General features: G+C 39.1%; 1 protein-coding gene across 1 annotated transcript; it reads right to left on the bottom strand.

The window, feature by feature from the left end:
• Window positions 1-1,375: 1,375 nt before the first annotated feature.
• LOC114567962 (major histocompatibility complex class I-related gene protein-like) lies at window positions 1,376-20,436 on the bottom strand. Its single transcript, XM_028597265.1, has 6 exons — window positions 20,223-20,436; window positions 11,938-12,204; window positions 6,134-6,412; window positions 5,409-5,711; window positions 4,841-4,942; window positions 1,376-2,943 (listed from the first exon to the last, which is right to left on the bottom strand). The coding sequence occupies exons 1-6, from the start codon at window positions 20,419-20,421 to the stop codon at window positions 2,873-2,875; spliced, it is 1,221 nt and encodes a 406-aa protein (XP_028453066.1). The 5' UTR covers window positions 20,422-20,436; the 3' UTR covers window positions 1,376-2,872.

The raw sequence follows: 20,436 nt of genomic DNA, 5'->3' as shown, positions 1-20,436 counted from the left end.
GGGGACAGGACAGGACACAGAGACACAGCAGCATCAGGAGGACTGGTAGAGAGGACCTCCACCATGGTGTCCAGGGGACAGGACAGGACACAGAGACACAGCAGCATCAGGAGGACTGGTAGAGAGGACCTCCACCATGGTGTCCAGGGGACAGGACAGGACACAGAGACACAGCAGCATCAGGAGGACTGTTACAGTTTTGTCAATTGCTTAAGCACTATTTTGAAAACAGGGACCGGTTTTTCCAAATCCTACACCCAATCAGCAGAACACCTCAGACCCTTTGCAAAATGAAACTCATGCAAAAACAATACACTAATTTATAAAAACCATATTGTGTTACCATGTGCAACACACACGGTTCATATGACTTAGTTCTGTTTGAACCAGTTAAACACTTTTAGCAATTCTACTTCAGTGGTTAGAGTACAGTAAATTAAGTACACAGAGAAAGTGCAAACATACAATAAGTTCACCAAACACTACACAAGACCAATGCTGCAGACTGAGGGAAATATCATTTATTTCTCTCCATATACCCAAATCAGTCAACATGTCAACATGGAGAATACACAACAAAACATGTCCCAGTTTTCATGCTAGTAATGTGCATAACACTGTTAGCTCAGGAAACAACAGACAAACATAAAATACTGTATCCCGTACAGCTTACAATTACAGTAAAAAAAAAACATCAAACAAACAAAAGACTGAAAATACAGGACAGAAAATACTAGACTTACCTGCTGCATTTTTATCGTGCTTGAACCTGAACGGTGTGTCTACAATTACAGTTTTTTCCAATTTATAACACATTAGAATATCATGTATAGCACAATTATGTCAACTGACACACAGAGAGCAAAACCTCTTCTCAAGTCTCCAAAAGTCTAAACACATTTTCTGCTTTACACACATTTTGCAATTCAAAATGGCACTTTTTAAATTCACCGAACACGGTTCTCTGCATAAGACACAACAATCTGACATAAAGTCACATGTTTGCCATTTCAAAACACTGCCATTCAAAATGACACTACATGAGCTAATTGGCCAATGTATGTGGCCCCTGGCCAATCACCTCAATGGTTTATTGTTACCACTTCAATCAGGAAGTAAGCACTATGAAAAGACCACAGGTGAGCACCTTTTGTTTTTACAACAATGGGAAGACCCAGCTGTGTGGCCTAATTATTTTTCTTGCCCCTTTTTTTGTATATATTTTTTCTGGACATTTTTTTCTGCAATTTTCTTTTTCAATTTACTGTTTTTTGTGAGCATTTTTGTGACTTGTTTGGTGAAAAATAAAATAAATGTTTCAACAGCATGTGTGTGTATCTGCAAATATGTCTGTGCATGTAAACAATCTGAAGAATTTTCTACAATTTGAACTATTTTAATATTATGACAAAGCATACTAAAGATGAGAGTGCTTTTCATTATGCCCAACAGTGTGTAGTTAGTTAGACAAAAACCTGGTAATATGAATGAAGTGTGTGCCATTTGGTGCAAAAGTTTGATTTTGATAATGCTATAAGTATTTTGATAAAAACAGCCTAGTTTGCAAAATTGGAAAAAAACTGTAAGCAATCATGTGTTTGTGCACCTGATGGCTGTGTTTCACAGATTGGCTCATAGGTGTGATAATGGTACAGTCAGTGCTTTGTGTGTGTGTGCGTGTGCGTGTGTGTGTGTGTGTGTGTGTGTGTGTGTGTGTGTGTGTGTGTGTGTGTGTGTGTGTGTGTGGTCCAGTTTATCACCAGGGCCCAGTTTTTCAAAAGTAATCCAGTGGGATTTCGGATCACGGATTGGATCAAATCTTGGAAATGGGTTTTTCAAAAGCAAAAGAGGGATTCCGAACTAAGATCAGATCATGTAATCCGATCTTACATTTGATCTGGATCAAACCCGCCCTTTGGGTTTTTCAAAACTTTGAAACTCGCTTTGGAATCTATTTGATCCAAAAAAAAACAGGATTATCCTGATCCCATCAGAAGGGTGGATTCAGTTGTGATTTTTGGAACCAAATACAATCAGAGAGGATTTTTGTTAAGTGAATGATCATAAAATAAAGGTTTACTGACGATATATACATTTCTTCATATTTGAAGCATATATGAAGCATGTCACATCTAATGAGATATGGACTATTAGATAGTATTGTTTTTGTTTTGTTATTTAACATTATAACAAAATAAGGAATGTAAAATGTTTCTGTTTATTACAGTGTTTCTGTTTCTTAAAATTAAAACAAACAATGTCCATTTGTGGCCACCAGTATTTTGCCTACCTGTTGTTCTTTGCTAAGCCAGCAGGCTACACTGTTGGTTCCATTTAAGGCTCTGGTAAACAGGATTTGGTCATCCTGAAATTTGGTATTTGGATCACAGTGATCCAATCCAATGTTCCTTTAAAAAACTGGCATAAAGTAAGATGGATCAGGTGATCCTGGATAGCAAAACATGGGATTTCCAAATCCGGATAAATTTCATCCAGATGAAATCTTTAGAAAAACTGGGCCCAGGAGTAACACAGATTTACATTTACACCGACACCTCCGGCACATTTCGGGTGTCTAATCTGCGCAGCATGTTTCTGGATGTTACTGACTGATTTGCAGCGTTGCCCCCGGTGATCTGATACAACCAGAGAACCTGCGGTCGCTACGACAGGGACTGAGCCTTTGTACATGGGGCGCACGCTTTACCAGGTGAGCTGTCCAGGCGCCCCAAGTCAGAGATGTTCTTTACAGCTCCAATGTGTCCCAGAGGTTTCCCAGTGGATAGAGAACCAATCCCAGAAGGTTTCACAGAGTTTATGGCAGCTTTGTGTGAATAGTTCACGTCAACTCACTGTGTGCAGGTTGATGGGTTTAGGATTTAGAGTCTGGATTCAGTTTCTCAGAGAGCTCAGAGCTGTTGTCAGGAGATGGAGGGCATTTGGCTGAAACACAAAGCAAAGACAAGTCATGTTTAATTTTTGGCAAAGTATCTTCTAACACCTTCATCCCAGTGGATATGATCCCCTCTTCTAGTCACTCAAATCTCTTCTCACTTAACTTCTTTTCCTATCACTTCTCTGTTATTATGTGTATTTATTATTGCATCGCCACATTTTCAATAGTTGTAAAGACCTCAGGAAGAACAGCTCCTGCAATGCAGATGACCACGATCTGCGAAACCAGGGTGGTGAGGAAAGGAAAGCAATTTGCGGTGATGGGCTCCATCCCCTATTCCAGGCGTATGAGGTGCTGCCATCAGGCAGAAGATATAGGGTACTGTCCTTACAAACCAACCAGGTTTGCAAATAATTTATTCCTACCAGCATCACACTACTGAATAAGTTAAGGAAAATAACTTAATCGTTTCTGTGTGATACTACTAACCTGACTCCGCCAGATGGATTGCTTCGCATTTGCTCGGCATATCCATCTGGGAACTTACCGTTGGAGAACTTTTGGGAAGGGGCGAAAATACTGGTTAGCTGATTGGATAAACCATCTGTCTATCACCACCTATTTTGGTGATAGACGGGCCAAATCAACCAATCAGATCAACGAAGCGTATGAAAATACAACCACAAGCCAGGCTACCCCTGCTGCTGCAGGCAAAGCATAGCTCGTTAGCTCAGCAAGCACGCAACATGTCAGTAAAGGATATTTGCCGTTTGTGTAACGAGAATTTAGGAATAAAAGGCCCCATTTCAGGTTCCCGGTCCATATTCCAAAAGAAGGATCCAAGAGAAAAAAGCATTAGCGAGCGGCTAACAGAATTAGGGCTACCGCTGTCTGAAAATACTGGTTAGCTGATTGGATAAACCATCTGTCTATCACCACCTACGTTGGTGATAGATGCTTCTCGTTGTGTCACACCTAAACCCGCCTCAAAACCAACGCTGATTGGTCGGTCGTTTGGCGAACGGCTCCAAATTTTCTCTATCTCAAGATGCCAGACTGATCTGCGAGTGGAAAACTGGAGCTCACGAGATCAGGACGGTCTCACGAGGCTACGATAATACTGCACTTTGGGATAATATAAAAATGTCACTGATGATGTTTGACCATACTATTGCTAATGATACTGCACTTTACTATTTTATAATGTTGAGATATTTGGTGTTGTGTATTGTTGTTGTGTGGGGGCGAGGGGGGATTTAGTGGTCCTGTTGTTGTCTGTCTGTCTGTCTGTCCGTCCATCTGTCTGTCTGTCTGTCTGTCTGTCTGTGCACGATGAATTTCTGAAAGGATCAATAAATGTCTATCTATAAATTCATCCAAAAATAAGTTAATATCAAAATCATAATCTTGGCTCCAATATCCACATTTATTTATTCTTTTATTTCTTTTTTATGTTTCCAATTCTTTTTATTTACTAATTTAGCCCATTTCTATTTCCACAATTTTAGTTTCTCTTTCTTTTACGGATTTATTCTTCTTTATGACACTCCTAAACCAAACTCTATCCACACTCAGCTGTTGGTTGAGGGCCATCAAACTGCCAGTCAGCCTTAAAGGGACAGAAATGTCTCTGAGTGGATTATCAGTAACGCTAATAAATCAAATACAACTGGATTATCTAAAAGTAAACACACATTAAACATAATATATGAAGAATAGAAGCAAATATGGTGAAATATCAACACATAAATATTAATATTTAACTAAAATATATATTTGTCTCTTCTAGTCATATCATAATGATATGCACTGAGCCTCACACCACTTATTGCTCAAGTTTGAAGTTCGCGTCACTTTTGAAGTCTGTATCAAAGCATTCATTTTAAGTCTAAAATCTAAATACTGAGAAAGAAATGAGGCAATCTTTCTGTTTGAGTGTCTCACCTTTCTTCTTTCTGTAAACCAGGACTCTGATCACAGCGAGGAGGACGAGAGCCAGAACAACCACTGCAGCGATGATGGGGATGGTCATGTTAGTGGGCTTCTCTGTTGAGCAGAAAACAACAAAAAATAGTCCCAACCTGAACAGATGAAGCAGGTTAGAAGAGAAGAACATCCATCTATCAACCAGACCACTAACCTGTATACAGACACTTTATGTTACATTTAGGAAAGAGGTTAAAAAATAAGTGTTTTGTATGTTTCATTATTGAAATGTTTCTTTTTCATTAAATCAAAGCTATATAACCGGTGGGCAGACAGCACAAACATCATGGTGGTGGACATCAAGCATTTCTCCAAAGCAGTTTAGTTTAGTTTACATTACTGTAAAAGTAAAGATTGGTTCTATTTCATATAGGCTTCGCCTAAAAAAAACTAGATAAAAGAAACTGATAACAAAACCATTTAAGGAAACAAAACTTCCAATCCAACACATAAAATACATGAACTACAGGACTGTTAGAGTAAACTAAATGTGTGTTTCCTTCCTCACGTCTGATTCCAGTCTCACCTCTGTTGGTCCTGATCTCTGCTTTGTTCAGTTTGGTGATGATGTCGTCCTCCACACCAGAGAGATGAAACACACAGTCGTACCTCCTCCAGTCTTCAGCTGGGACTGATGAAAGGTTCAGGTCAACACTCATCTGGAAGGATCCATCGTGGTTGGGGAGGGTCTCTCCGAGGTCCACGTCCTCATGAAGCTCCTCTCCATCTTTCCTCCAGAACATCATGGCTCTGTCAGGGTAGAAACCTGTAGCGTGGCAGCTGACTGGAGAGGAGAGAGACTTCTGGAGGAGAGACACTGAGGGAAGATCTGCAGAGTGAAGACAAAGACTTTATTATTATTTACTGGAGATTAATACTCTCATTCCTGTTTTATGAAATGCAAAGAAACCTCACTGAAGTGTAAAAAAAGGGAGGTGAGACAGATTAAAAAGGGAGGACAGGAAGTGTGAGAAAGACAGAAAGAGACAGAGAGACAAACTGAGACAAACAGAAACAAAGCACAAAGAAAGAGAGAGAAAAAAGTGAGGAAAAGAGTGGTGATAAATGCAAAGAGGAGAGGGAGTCAGAGAGATGAAGAGAAGTGAGAACATGAAAGAAAGAGAAAATGTGTGAGACAAAGTGGGTCTCTGTTGTTTCATATTTATTGTAATGTTACTGTTGGTTAGAAACACAAGAAGAAATGTTAACATTGTTGTGTCCATTAAACTCCATCAGGTCATGTGATTCTACCTGTTCTCAGCAGAGAGCTCCTCCCATAGTTCACATACTTCTTCACCCACTCAGGACATTTCTGGGTGTAGTAGTGTTTTCTATGAGCTATCAAAGCTTTGTCATTGTCCCAATTGTGTTTGGTGATGACAGCCTGTTGTTTTGGAGCGATGTAGGACTCTGTCTTCACGTCAAATACTATGAAGTCTTCTCCATCATAACCCCACTGCATAAAACCATTGACCTCTCCAGTCTCATCATCCCACTCACAGCCGTACATCCTCTGGTAAGAGTGGACACCTGAGAGAGAGAGAGAGAGAGAGAGAGAGAGAGAGAGAGAGAGAGAGAGAGAGAGAGAGAGAGAGAGTCAGTCATCTGTTAACAGTTGATAACTCAAACATTTTCATTATCACTTATTTTTATTAATCAATTAACAAAACAAATTTAAACAAAGAAAAGCAGTAAAAACATTCTCACATTTCTTTTTTTTGTTTTTATTAACAGAAGTTCTTACAAGATGTTAATGGTATGTAGGAAGGGTCTACAGATTGATACATTGAAAGTCGTATTTTACAAAAGGAATATACACAAATGTATAACCTTAGACACACTGTACAAGGATGAGGATTTTCAATTTTTTAATATCAGAAGATAAAACAAGAAAAAAGAAAAAAAGCTAAGTAAATAAAATCTATACAAAACAAAAACACAAATATTACACAAACTGTTCCCATCCCGCCCCCACTCTCTTCCCTTGTATGGTTCTCAGTTTCCTTTCATTTATATATCTAAACAGTCTATATACAGTTTATACATACACCCATCTGTATACATACATACCTACTGTATATAAATCTACATATTACTCAAAAAAAATGCATCAATGAGGAAGTTATACTAGATAAACCTACGGAGGGTTAATTTGAAGCCGGTCCATGAGGGCTCATACTAGCACGGTCAGCCAAGTCCAGAGAAGGCAGAATGTCTGTGAAGGGGCCCCAGATTTCTCTAAAGGCTGCATGCTTCCCTCTCACATTATATAATATCTTTTCGGGTGTGCAGTAAGACACAAGCTCATTAATCCAATGTCTTACTGATGGTGAATTTTCAGATTTCCAGTTGATCAGAATACGTTTTTTTACTGCAGTGCTCGCAAGTAAGAAAGTATTTTTTGTAGTAGTTTACATTAATAGAGCTTGTGTCCCCCAGGATCCATAGTTTTGGGTCCTGTTCAATTTGACTTCCTATTACCCTTGAGGTTAGTTCAATGACACGTTTCCAAAATTCTTCTATCATTGGGAAACTCCGTAACATGTGTATAAGATCACCATCGGTCACTTTACATCTCTGACATTTGGAGGAAATGTTGCTGTCAATTTTATGTAATCTGTACATAAAATGTAGTATGTCCTATGAAATATATTAAATTGAATTTGCCTGTGTTTTGTGGAGGTTAGCACAGTCTGTGCTTGTTCCAATAGATGATGCCAATCTGCCTCCTCATAAATACAGCCTAGGTCTTAATCCCATTTCCCTTTTGTAGATGTTTTATCATAAACCAATAATTTTCCATTGATGATACCATATATAGAAGATATTATTAAGAGTTTCTTTTGGGATATATGGGAACGTTTCTTTGGATTTCTCCTTAGCAGTCTCTAATTTGTAGGAATTTGAAGAAACTATCTTTGGGAAGTTTGAATTTTTCGTTTAGTTGTTGGAAGTTAGCAAATGTATCATTAATGTATAAGTCAGCAACTGTTTGGATTTCTCTTTCCCTCCACCCCCGCAACACTGAGTCAGCTCTGTGGTGTGAGAGGTTGGGATTACCCCATAAAGGTGCCTTTCTAAGAAAATAAATATTTGTGTCGAGAAGTGAGTGAGATTCTTGCCAAGCAGCAAATGTATTCAGTATTGAGTTGTTTGTGAGTGTGGCTAAACATTTTGTTGTGCCTATGAATGGAATATCCTTTAAAGGAATAGACTTCATCTAGCCATGCAGCCAGATCCAAATCGATCTGTACTGGGAAGCAAGATAATAATTCCTAAAATTTGGTAAGTTGAGTCCTCCCCTTGAATATGGAGCCTGTAGAGAGATGAGTTTGACCCTAGGTTTTTTTGTTTGCTATATATGAAATAGTTAAATAAACTTAGGCAAAATGTTCATTTTGATATTATTAATTCTGCCTATGAGAGACAGTGGAAGATCAATCCATCTTAGAAGGTTACATTTGGTTTGTTCCAATAGTTTTATATAGTTCTGTTTAAATATATGCTCATCCGATTTACCAATTTGTATACCCAAATATTTGAAACCAATGCTATACCATTTTAATGGGTCAGTGAGAGCTCTAATATTATTGTCCTGTATATTTAGTGGTAAGATCTCGCTTTTAGTGTAATTTAATATATCCTGAGACTGCACTGTATTCTTTGAGGCATTTCAATAGAGGGGGGACTGATGTTTGTGGATCAGTTATATATAATAAGAGATCATCTGCATACAGTGAAAGTTTATGTTCATTTGTGCCAAATTGAATCCCTGTTATGGAGGTGTTAGAGCGGATGGCGATGGCTAATGGTTCAATTGCAAGCGCAAAGAGCAGGGGGGAGCTTGGACAGCCTTGCCTGCACCCTCTGGATAATGAGAAAGTGTTAGACAGAACGTCATTTGTTAAAATATTAGGTTTGGGGGCATTAAAAAGTGTTTTAACAAATTGAGTGAATTTCTCTCCAAAGCCCATAGCCTCTAGAGTCTGAAATAAAAAGCTTGGTTCAGTCCTGTCGAATGCTTTGTTTGCATCCAAAGACATTATTAGCATAGGATTTTGATTTTTTTTGAGCGGTGTTCAGTATGTGGAGCAGTCGCCGCACATTGTCTGCTCCGTACCCGTTTTTAACGAAGCCCTTTTGGTCAGCGTGTATTATCTTAGGTATAACATCTTGCAGTCTGAGAACAATTAGTTTGGATAGTATCTTATAATCTGCATTTAAGAGGCTGAGGGGTCTGTATGAGTCACATTTCTTTTTGTCCTTGCCCGGTTTAGGGAGCAGTGTGATTGTTGCGATTTCCAATGAGTCTGGTAATGTTCAGAGGGGAGTTAATCATTTTTTTGAAAAGGCCTTATAATACTTGACAGGGAAGCCGTCTGGTCCAGGAGTCTTGTTATTTTGTAAAGAATTAATGGCTTGGAGTACCTCCATTTCTGATATATCTACATCCAGCAGATCTCTATCCTCATCTTGTAATTTGGAGAGGGTTATTCCATCCATGAACCTTTTTGCTCCAATATTATCAGCGTCCTGCCCAGTTTTATATACATTTTCGTAAAATTGTTTGAATTCTGCATTAATGGATGGTGAATTATCAAGGAGTCTGCCGTTAATATTGAGAGTATAAATTTATCAGATGTTTCCTTTTTAATTTGCCAAGCCAAGAGTTTACTTTTTTTGTTCCCGAATTCATAATAGTGATATCTAGTTCTGGCCATAGCTGCTTCCTCTTTGCTGGTACATAGATTATTATATTGCATCCTTGTTGTGGTTAGTGTGTTAAGGTGTTCTTCCTTTTTGGTGGCAATGTATTGCTGTTCCTGCTTTTTAATATCTCTTTCCAATTTGGTTAGTCTCTCTCCAATTTGTTTTACCTTGTGGGCACTGTATGATAACATCTGACCTCTCATATAGGCTTTAAGAGCTTCCCAAATGTTGGCATGTGAGGAGGAATTTGAATTGGCATCAAGAAATATTTCAATATTGGTAGTCATATATGAAATAAACTCAGGGTCTTTCAACATGTAATTTTTAAATCTCCACCTGCGGGTTGTGGAGTATCAACCAACCAGGAGAGTTTGATGCCATTATGATCTGAGAAGGTAGCTGCTAGATAGGAGCATTCTATCAGTGTGGCTATCATACCTAGTGGCACCAGGAACATGTCAATTCTAGAGTGTGTATTATGCGTAGGTGAAAAGAAAGAGAAATCCCTCTCGTATGGATAAAGATTTCGCCACACGTCAATTATGCCTATGTCTTTCATACCTTGTTTTAGTACTGTTGCCTCCTTCGATAGTGAAGATGTTTTGGGTAATGATCGATCCAAAAAAAGGTTTAAGACCAAATTAAAGTCTCCACCCACAACACATTGATCCCCAATTGTGGCCAGTTTCATAATCAGATTGTTAAAGAACAACGGATCATCATAATTGGGTCCATATATATTCACTAATATATTGTTCCTATTTATTTCACAATCTACAAGCAAAAATCTGCTGTTTTTATCCTTTTCAACTGAATTTAATTTAAAGTTCAGGTGTTTATTAATGAGCAAGGCGACATCTCTTGATTTTGAAGAGTAGGAAGAACAGAAAACATTACCCACCCAGTCTCTGCGCAGTTTTAAATGTTCAGAGTCAGTGAGGTGGCTCTCTTGGATAAAGGCAGTGTCTACATTTAGCCTCTTTAAATATGTCAACATTTTCTTCCTCTTAATTGGTGAGTTGACCCCTCTTATATTCCAAGATATACATGTTAATTTACCCATAATATAAGTTCTTCATATAGATGTCTCAGAAGGAGAAGTGTCATTCTATTCGGCTCTAAGAATGTCTGGATACATTCCTGCACTGATTTTAGAGGTAGTAAAATAACAAACATGGGTGTACTGATAAGACTGAATCTAAACCTGAGAGTAATATGGATATGCGTGTAAGTAGAAATTCGAGTTTTAGTGACAGACCATACGTAACCCCAAAACATTAAAGTAAAAACCAGCCTAGTAAAACCCCTGTAACAAAAACGCATTAGGTAGGTAACTCTCTTAAGCAACAGTGGTGGCTCCAGCAACTGCTGATAATTAAAAACTGGCCACTCATAACAGTTTGTACATGGGAAAATATTAGAGATAAGGCAGAAATATGTAAGGGATAGAGAAGTTGGTTAAATGAAGTATGATCCCATTCTACCATTGCGGTGTAAACCATAACATCACGTTCATTAGCCCTTCACAGTCCCATTTATTTTGAACATTTAAAGATAACAGGATTAGGCTATCATGTCAAAGCTTGAATAAAAAAAAATAAAAAAAACTTTCTCATCAGTGTCTATAACGGTGGACTGTGTACTGCAGCTGGAAAAGTAGCATAATATACCTTTAGTAAAAAAAATAATGACCTGATTCTAATGATCTTGTTGATGATCGAGCAATATTCTGTAATCACCAGATGTAGTAACTGACTGATTGTTTCAGCACTAGAAATGTTTATTAGACACAGACACACTGTGGTCAAGAGACATTCAGCATGCGCTCCTGTCAGCAGCTTCATTAAAACCTCCTGCTCCTCCTCTCATATGAGGACCCAGCAGAAGCAGCCTGTGGCCCGTTTACAGGCCCCTGCTCCGTAGTTTAAGAAACCAGGCACTAATGTTCCTCTATCAAACTGTTGGGATGAACTGGTTCCTGCAGGAGAGTTCTTCTGGACCAGCTCACTGTGGCCGCTCCACTCCACTTATTCTGATCTAATCTAGTGGAGATAAAGTGGTAATGGTCTCTGCTGCTTATTATGGGATGGACAGAAACACTGGATCAGTGGAGTATAGCAGCATCCAGTCCACTCAGTCTCAGTAATGTTAATGTTGAGTCGGACTGTGTTTCAGCCACGGAAAATACATCAAACTGTTTAATCTCTCTCTGTGTGTGTGTGTGTGTGTGTGTGTGTGTGTGTGTGTGTGTGTGTGTGTGTGTGTGTGTGTGTTAACGTGTTTTCTAAAATAAAAGGATGAAAATATAAACAACATTTTATCAGTAGAAAGTGAAACAAACAAACCTCCAGTTTGGTTGAAGCGCTGCTTTACAACTTCAATGTTGGCTTTGAACCACTGCTGTTGAGCCACCCAGATCTCAGTCTCCCCCTGCCAGGTCTGAGGATCATCTTCTATGACTCTGTTCACCCAGTCCAGTTTGGGTAACAGTCTCATGGTGTTACTGTCATAGTAATGTACCTGAACGTCGTCAACCAATCCAACAGCCACAAACTCTGGGAAGTTTGGGACTCCAGAAGACGCAGTGTAGAAAATCTTCAGAGAGTGAGTCACTGTAAGAAAATATGAATGTAATAATGTCAGTTTTTATATAACTAGAGATGTAACGATGCACTAAACTCACGATCTGATTCACCATTTTAAGTTCAGGATACAATTTTCTCCCGATGTGTTAACAGAACGAGCTGCAGATAAATGACTGGGAAATATTCCTTTATATAAACTACTAAACAACAGATGTGTCCTCTTATCAAAAATAGAACTGAAATATTATTTTATCTCAAATAACAAAAATTCAAATAGAAAATAGTGAATGCAGCAGACTGTTGGACGTCTTGCTGTTGCAATCCTGTCACACTACTAGTCTCAACCGGGACAGTATGTCAGTATGAAGAGGATCCATTACTCCTGCTTTGATATATTGACACCTTGAACCCAGCACAAGTTTGAAGACTTGTCATTTAGCAACAGAAGGTGCTACACACATAAGACCAGCTGTTCTAGAAGGCTCTGGACCTCAGCTATCATGTCATCACCAAAGTTTACCCACTGTAAGCACTGTCAAATATGGTAATAAGCTATTTTCACCTATTTAGCGATTCGATTTTTAAAATCTGATTACACCAGTGTGTTCTCCATCTCAAAAAACCCCAGGGTGTATCCAAAATTATACACTGCCAACTTCTAATTATGAGAAATATAACAATATACTTTAAAACTACAACTCCCATAAGAAACGCCACAGAAGCTGTTACAAAGCTTGAGCACTTGTAGTTCTTCCGGGGTGGGTGGGGGGACTCGTTCGGCTCCTGATTCTGCTGCCCGCCGTGAAATGGCTTGATTCCATTTCAGATTGCAGCTGTCTGCCGGCCGGCCGAGCACACAATATATGAGACAAATACATGAAACTGTATTTTATTATTATGCAACATTAGAAAAAACATCAATATTACGAATATTATATATTTTTATCTTCATATCTGCTGAGGGGGACGTACTACGTCACTTCCGCGGATTCGTTTAAACGTGGCCGGCCGGCCGAGCACACATTACATGAGACAAACTCATGAAACTGTATTTTATTATTATTGCTGTCTTTATTGTGTAACTCCTCAAATGAAACGTTAGAAAAAAACATCAATATTACGAATATTATATATTTTTATCATCTTATCCGCTGAGCGGGACGTACTACGTCACTTCCGGAGTTTTCCGCGGATTCGTTTAAACGTTATTATGGTTCATAACTTACTGGAACAAAACTGAGCAACGTGTTGTTGCTGGTGACACAATCACTGACTGTATATCGGTATATTGAAGCGATCCTGGCGTTAAAGACCAGCTGATCGCTGCCCGATTCTTTGAAATGAATGGCCGCATTGCATTGGGGGACATCAGCTTTGAATGTGTCCAGCTCGGGTCATATCGTAATGTTCTGTATTACAGCATATACTGTAATATTTTACTGGTAATACGACCGAAGTAATATTATTAAAATAAAGAAATGAATACCATGATAACATCTAAATAAATGTTGATAGATGTAGCGTTATAGTTTAAAAAATATAAATAAACAAAAAAGAAACCCAGCTTCCCTGGCCAAAATAGACCGGAATAATAACATTAAAAGAAATACGTATAAACCATGATGATATCTGGTGAATAATGTTGATTAAAACAGCAGTTATTGGGCTAAAAATACCAATAATAACTGTCACAGATTTCGTTTTTTCTTTCGTCGGTATTTGACGGTGAGGGATTAACATGAATGTCTATCTCACGGACCCCCTCGTCGAAAAATAACGTCAAGGGTACACCTCTTTCGTTGAAACTTGACGCCAGGGTTCTTGACCATGCGTCATACATTTGACGAGTAGGGAGTGAAACTGTGTTGAATCAACACACAGATCACATTTCTGGCTGAAGCTGCACTTTACAATTCTCCACTAGTCACCTAAACATCTCTTACAAATCTGTCCCAGAAGAAATAAATGAATAGATCAAATATTTAAACAACAGTAGAGCTCGGTGATGCTGGATCTTTGAGGCTGATACTGATATCAATACTTTTAAAATCTGATAAATATATATATATATATATATATATATATATATATATATATATATATATATATATATATATATATATATATATATATATATATATATATATATATATATATACAGTGGTGTGAAAAAAGTGTTTGCCCCTTCCTCATTTCCTGTTCCTTTGCATGTTTGTCACACTTAAGTGTTTGAAACATCAAACCAATTTAAACAATAGTCAAGGACAACACAAGTAAACACAAAATGCAATTTGTAAATGAAGGTGTTTATCATTAAAGGAGAAAAAAAATCCAAACCATCATGGCCCTGTGTGAAAAAGTGATTGCCCCCTAAACCTAATAACTGGTTGGGCCACCCTTAGCAGCAACAACTGCAACCAAGCGTTTGCGATAACGTGCAATGAGGCTTTTACAGCGTCCTGGAGGAATTTTGGCCCACTCATCTTTGCAGAATTGTCCTAATTCAGTTACATTAGAGGGTTTTCGAGCATGAACGGCCTTTTTAAGGTCATACCACAACATCTCAATAGGATTCAGGTCAGGACTTTGGCTAGGCCACTCCAAAGTCTTCATTTTGTTTTTCTTCAGCCATTCGGTGGTGGACTTGCTGGTGTGTTTAGGATCATTGCAGAACCCAAGTTCGTTTCAGCTTGAGTACACGAACAGATGGTCGGACATTCTCCTTCAGGATCTCTTGGTAGACAGCAGAATTCATAGTTCCTTTTATCACGGCAAGTCTTCCAGGTCCTGAAGCAGCAAAACAGCCCCAGACCATCACACTGCCACCACCATATTTTACAGTTGGTATAATGTTCTTTTTATGAAATGCAGTGTTCCTTCTACGCCAGATATACTTGGACACACACCTTCCAAAGAGTTCCACTTTTGTCTCATCGGTCCACAGAATGTTGTCCCAAAAGTCTTGGGGATCATCAAGATGTGTTCTGGAGAAATTGAGACGAGCTTTGATGTTCTTTTTGCTCAGCAGTGGTTTTCTCCTTGGAACTCTGCCATGCAGGCCATTTTTGCCCAGTCTTTTCCTGATGGTGGAGGCATGAACGCTGACCTTAACTGAGGCAAGTGAGGCCTGCAGTTCTTTGGACGTTGTTGTGGGGTCTTTTGTGACCTCTTGGATGAGTCGTCGCTGCGCTCTTGGGGTAATTTTGGGCGGCCGGCCACTCCTGGGAAGGTTCACCACTGTTCCATGTCTTCGCCATTTGTGGATAATGGCTCTCACTGTGGTTCGCTGGATTCCCAAAGCTTTGGAAATGGCTTTATAACCCTTTCCAGACTGATAGATCTCAATTACTTTCTTTCTCAATTGTTCCTGAATTTCTTTGGGTCTCGGCATGATGTGTAGCTTTTAAGGATCTTCTGGTGGACCTTACTGTGTCAAGCAGCTCCTATTTAAGTGATGCCTTGATTGTGAACAGGTGTGGCAATAATCAGGCCTGGGTGTGGCTAGAGAAATTGAACTCAGGTGTGGACAACCACAGTTATAGTATGTTTTAACAAGGGGGGCAATCACTTTTTCACACAGGGCCATGATGGTTTGGATTTTTTTTCTCCTTTAATAATAAACACCTTCATTTACAAATTGCATTTTGTGTTTACTTGTGTTGTCCTTGACTTTTGTTTAAATTGGTTTGATGTTCCGAAACACTTAAGTGTGACACACATGCAAAGGAACAGGAAATGAGGAAGGGGGCAAACACTTTTTCACACCACTGTATATATATATATATATATATATATATATATATATATATATATGGACACATGACATAAATAATGAGCCTGACCCAGATCCACACTGATCAGAACATTTCCCAGTTTAAAGATCAACTTGTGCTCTCTGGTGGACAAACTATGTAAAGATGACTCGGTTTCTAAATGAGCTCAGACCTAGTTTACTGTTTCCTGTCATCAGCCAACATATCCACTGATACCAATATATATCTACAATAAGATGATATCAGCTAATAATATGGATGGAGGATTTATCTTCAAACTCAGTCAACTATATTCATGTTTCAGTTTGTGGAGTCAAACTGTGGAATTATCTGATGAATGGCTTCAAATATTTAGTTTTTGTATGAGTTGCAATTTTTATTTTATAGTGAGCAAAACAATCTGTAAGTGTAACAATCTAATGTACAACTAGCTATTCTATACTTCCCTATCACCCCCCTCCCCACCCCACCCTTGTAACCCCAACAACAAGAGGGATCAACATCAACTCAATCAATCAATACAATCTATAAATTAAATCACAAATAAATACATTAATCCTCAGCACACATGAAGACGTTTCAGATTAAAATAGATCTTAAAGATGATAGAATTAGATAGAGGTCAGCAGGTGATATGAACTTCATGTTTAAAGGGTTGTTATTGATTATGTATTTAGGTTTTTCTGTGCTCACATTTTGTCAAATTATTCTCTAAATATTTGTTTTTATTTATTATGAGAGGGTTATATAATATATATTATTAATATTTGCTTATTGCTCCTTTTTAATCCTGAAATCTGTTTTATTTGGTGCCAGATGCCAGTTGATATATATCTGGTGTGAAGTGATTGAGATCATTAATGAGTGATCTTGAATAAAGATAACTATACTATACTATATACTATACATGCTATTCGTGTCATGAGCATCAAGGCGTGGCGGCGCACATTCATCTCATGTTTAGTACATGTTAACATTGACATATATAAAACTGTTAACTCAAAGATTCATAGGAAGAATATAAACGTTGGAGGCCATTAATCGGCGCGCAAAGTCCTTGTAATCCATTCTGCAGTTAGCATCCTATAGCCATGGCAAAAAGAAAACAAGGCAGTTTAATTCATTTAGGTTTTTACTAAGAAATTGTGTAGCATGACCGTTTCACCTGCTGCATGCCCTGTTAGCACACCTCCCGCCAGGGGGGCAACGCAAGAAGAAGCTGAAGAAATAATGTCCTCTCTGGCTGAAGATGGAGGTGGTAACAACCTAACTCCTCTCGCTCCCCTCTCCCGTTAAATTAGAACAGCCAGCAGTGGAGAGACTGGAAGAGCCGATATACATGGCTGTTTGTTAAGGATGGAAGCTTTATTGAACGGAGGAATTAGGCTATGGTATTCTTTGGTAGCCTGGGTAAGTTTAACCGTTGTTCATGTGAAATCGAGTAAGCCCTGACTGCAGTACGCAGATCGAGGAGTGGCTCAACGTGGGTGGAGCTAAAACGTTTGACTCCGCCCACTTGCCCAATAGCAACCGAAGAGGAAGAATGTGTGTCTGAGGGAAAACACAGGACTTTCACCTCTTAATACATCCATGCTTTCACCCCAGAGACCGGAGCTCATTTCCCGCGAGTCACGTTTGCTATCCCCATTGTTGTTCTCCTTCACCCAACCGTCCATTGCTGTCTCACATCCCCCAGAGACCGGGGCTCATTTCCCGCGATTCAATTTATTATAATCGATATATATTTTTTATAATTAAAATATCATTATTTATTATAATCTATATATATATACACACACCTATATAATATATATTATAATCGCTGTCTGTAGGTGCTGAATTGACATTTGAGAATGTGCTGCCTGATTTCCCCCACCAGATGGCGCCCGCGCGGAGTCAAACGTCGGGCGGAGTCAATCGTTTAGCTCTGCCCACATTTAGCCCAACCCCGATCTGCGTACCGCAGTCAGTACGCTGCAATTGGTAAAATCTCAAAGACAGCCTGATGCTTTGTTTATAGACTATTTGTGGCTGGTTGTTTGCTGTTGGACTTATCAGTTCCTGTTGATAAAGTATAATAGGGTAAATCCTTTATAGTGCAACAATAGCCGTTATGTATCTTTGTAAGTCATTGTAAGTCGCAACCCCCCCTCCCCCGTGAAAAAAGGGCTCCCCCGAAGGCCACAGTACAGTTCGAACACTGCCTTTCTCACCTAGCTGTCCTTTCCATTAAAGGCGGAAAAGCCCAAAAAATAAAAATCTAAACCTACACGGAGTGCTGTTCTGCGGAGTCATGCTTTAATGGGTTTGTTACTTTTCTTTTTGGGGCATTTCTGGCTTTATTGGATAGCAGGGGCGGTTCTACGTTGAATGACGCCCCGGGCGAGACCCCCCTCCGAGTGCGCCCCCAACAATTTTTTTTTTTGTTAAGGTGCACAATCTCTACCTCCAACATTGCCAAAAGACACAATATAGGATAAATATTTGAAATAGCAAATCCTTCATCACACAAATGTGAAGACACACTAAAGAGAATCTAATTATTACACTAGCACTAAGAACAGAAAACACAAACTAGAACTAAAACCTGACCTTCCTGGCCTTCAATGATGTTATGGTATGAATTCTGCTCCCCTATTGAGTGATTGATATTGATGACGGCAAGGCCAGTGATCCGTTCCGGGGACATAGTTGACCTCAGGTAGACCGAAGACTTGATCAACTTTAGTTTGGAAAAGCTCCTCTCTGCTTGAGACACAGTGACTGGCAGGGACGGACTGGGACCAAAGATCTGCCCTGGCATTTTGGCCCAGACCAGCCCACCACATAAGATCACAAATAACTAAATAACTAAATAGATAAATAAATAAATAAATAGATAGATAGATAGATAGATAGATAGATAGATAGATAGATAGATAGATAGATAGATAGATAGATAGATAGATATTTATCCCCAAAAAATGGGAAATACCAGTGTTGCAGCAGCACAATATCAGACACACAGCACACACAGAATATAAATGAAATAATAGGATACAATATACATGAAATAATAATTTAAATGATATACAAGTTGGGAATAAAACTGTACAACTGTTTAACAAGTATTGATAAAGCTGTACCCGTCCTTGCACTCCCCTGAATATGTATACCAACTCCTACTCCTAAAACATCTAACGCCATGTAATGAGTAGGCCTAAGCAAGAATCAGTGAGAGTTGACACATTAAATACTTCAACAAAGTGCCATTTATTAATACACTAAAACTGAATACTCCTAATGAATCATAAAACAAGCTCATTTCAAGAGGCCCTATGCTATAATTTGAAGGTCTATCATGAGTTTTTGTCTGTCAATGCAGATACAAAAGCTACAATTCTCGTTAAGAAAGTTGGCATGATGTGCAACGTTTATATAGGCTACTAATGCAATCATACAGTAAAGCATGCCTACTTTTTATTGTTGTAGTGTTATCATCAACAGTTTGTCCACCACTCAGTTTTATCAAGGGGTTAAGTGTTAAAACACTCTGCTTACCGCAGGTTGTAGCCTCACTCCCTCTCTCTGTCCCTCTCCTCCTAAAGTCTCCTCCTCACTGTGCATGTCACTGTAGCCGACACCAGCACCACTATCATCGGCCACGGGAGCTGATGAAGGTCCTGTTACTGCCGAAAACATGTCTTTTCGCTTTTTTCTTTTATTTGAGCCGCTTGGGTAACTTTGTTTCATTTTGGCGTTTAGACCATTGACATAAAAGAAAGGTTTAGCCTCGTCTTGCTCCGTCCCTGTGTAACTTCCTAGTTCTCCTGTCACCGTGTGTTTATCTTTCACGCCGCGGCGCACTGTTACGGACTAGTCCATTTCATTGTGAAAGTGGGGGGTGTTCTCGTGCCGCCCCCCATGTGACATGCCGGTACGCCCGTGCCAAAAACCGACACTGTTGGATAGGAAAGTTAAGACATGAAAGAGGAGAGAGAGGATGAAGACATGCAGGAAAACCGTTACAGGGCGGATTCGAACCCTCGACCTTCTGCGTCGAGGAATAAACCTCCCCATATGCGCGCCCGCCCCACCAACCGAGCCAAACAGCCACGGTTTGTTAGTTTTCACATATTTGTTAACGCTTCAAGTCCTGGAACTAAACATCAAAGATAGAACCTTAAACGCAATAATACAGTTTATAAAAGACAAGAAGCATTTTTTCTTTCTTTTACATTCTACTAATAAATAATAAAAAAAGTTAAAACATTAAAAGAAATCTGAACTGACCTGCCGCCGTGTCTTGTACCATGAGGCCCAGGAGGAGCAGAACAAGCCAGGTCTTCATTGTGAGCTGTCTATTCTGAACCTTTAATAGACTTATTAATAACTTGTAGCTATGTTTGTTCATCCAGAGAAACAGACACCGTCCTATCAGCTCGAGCACCAGAGGTAAAATGAGGATAAAAATCAGGAGGAGCGCTGTCATCACCCTTCATCTGGC

Source organism: Perca flavescens, chromosome 14 (assembly GCF_004354835.1).
Source record: "Perca flavescens isolate YP-PL-M2 chromosome 14, PFLA_1.0, whole genome shotgun sequence".
In the NCBI taxonomy this organism is placed as follows: Eukaryota; Metazoa; Chordata; class Actinopteri; order Perciformes; family Percidae; genus Perca; species Perca flavescens.
The sequence above is the reverse complement of the archived record's forward strand: the minus strand, read 5'-3'. Positions and strand labels throughout refer to the sequence as shown.

Excerpts from the sequence above, each read along its gene's own strand:
- LOC114567962 (XM_028597265.1), bottom strand. The coding sequence starts at position 20,421 with ATGACAGCGCTCCTCCTGATTTTTATCCTCATTTTACCTCTGGTGCTC. Across the intron at positions 5,712-6,133 it reads GAGCTCTCTGCTGAGAACAG|ATCTTCCCTCAGTGTCTCTC; the intron begins GTAGAATCACAT and ends TTCACTCTGCAG. Across the intron at positions 2,944-4,840 it reads GGTTTACAGAAAGAAGAAAG|CCAAATGCCCTCCATCTCCT; the intron begins GTGAGACACTCA and ends TTTGTGTTTCAG.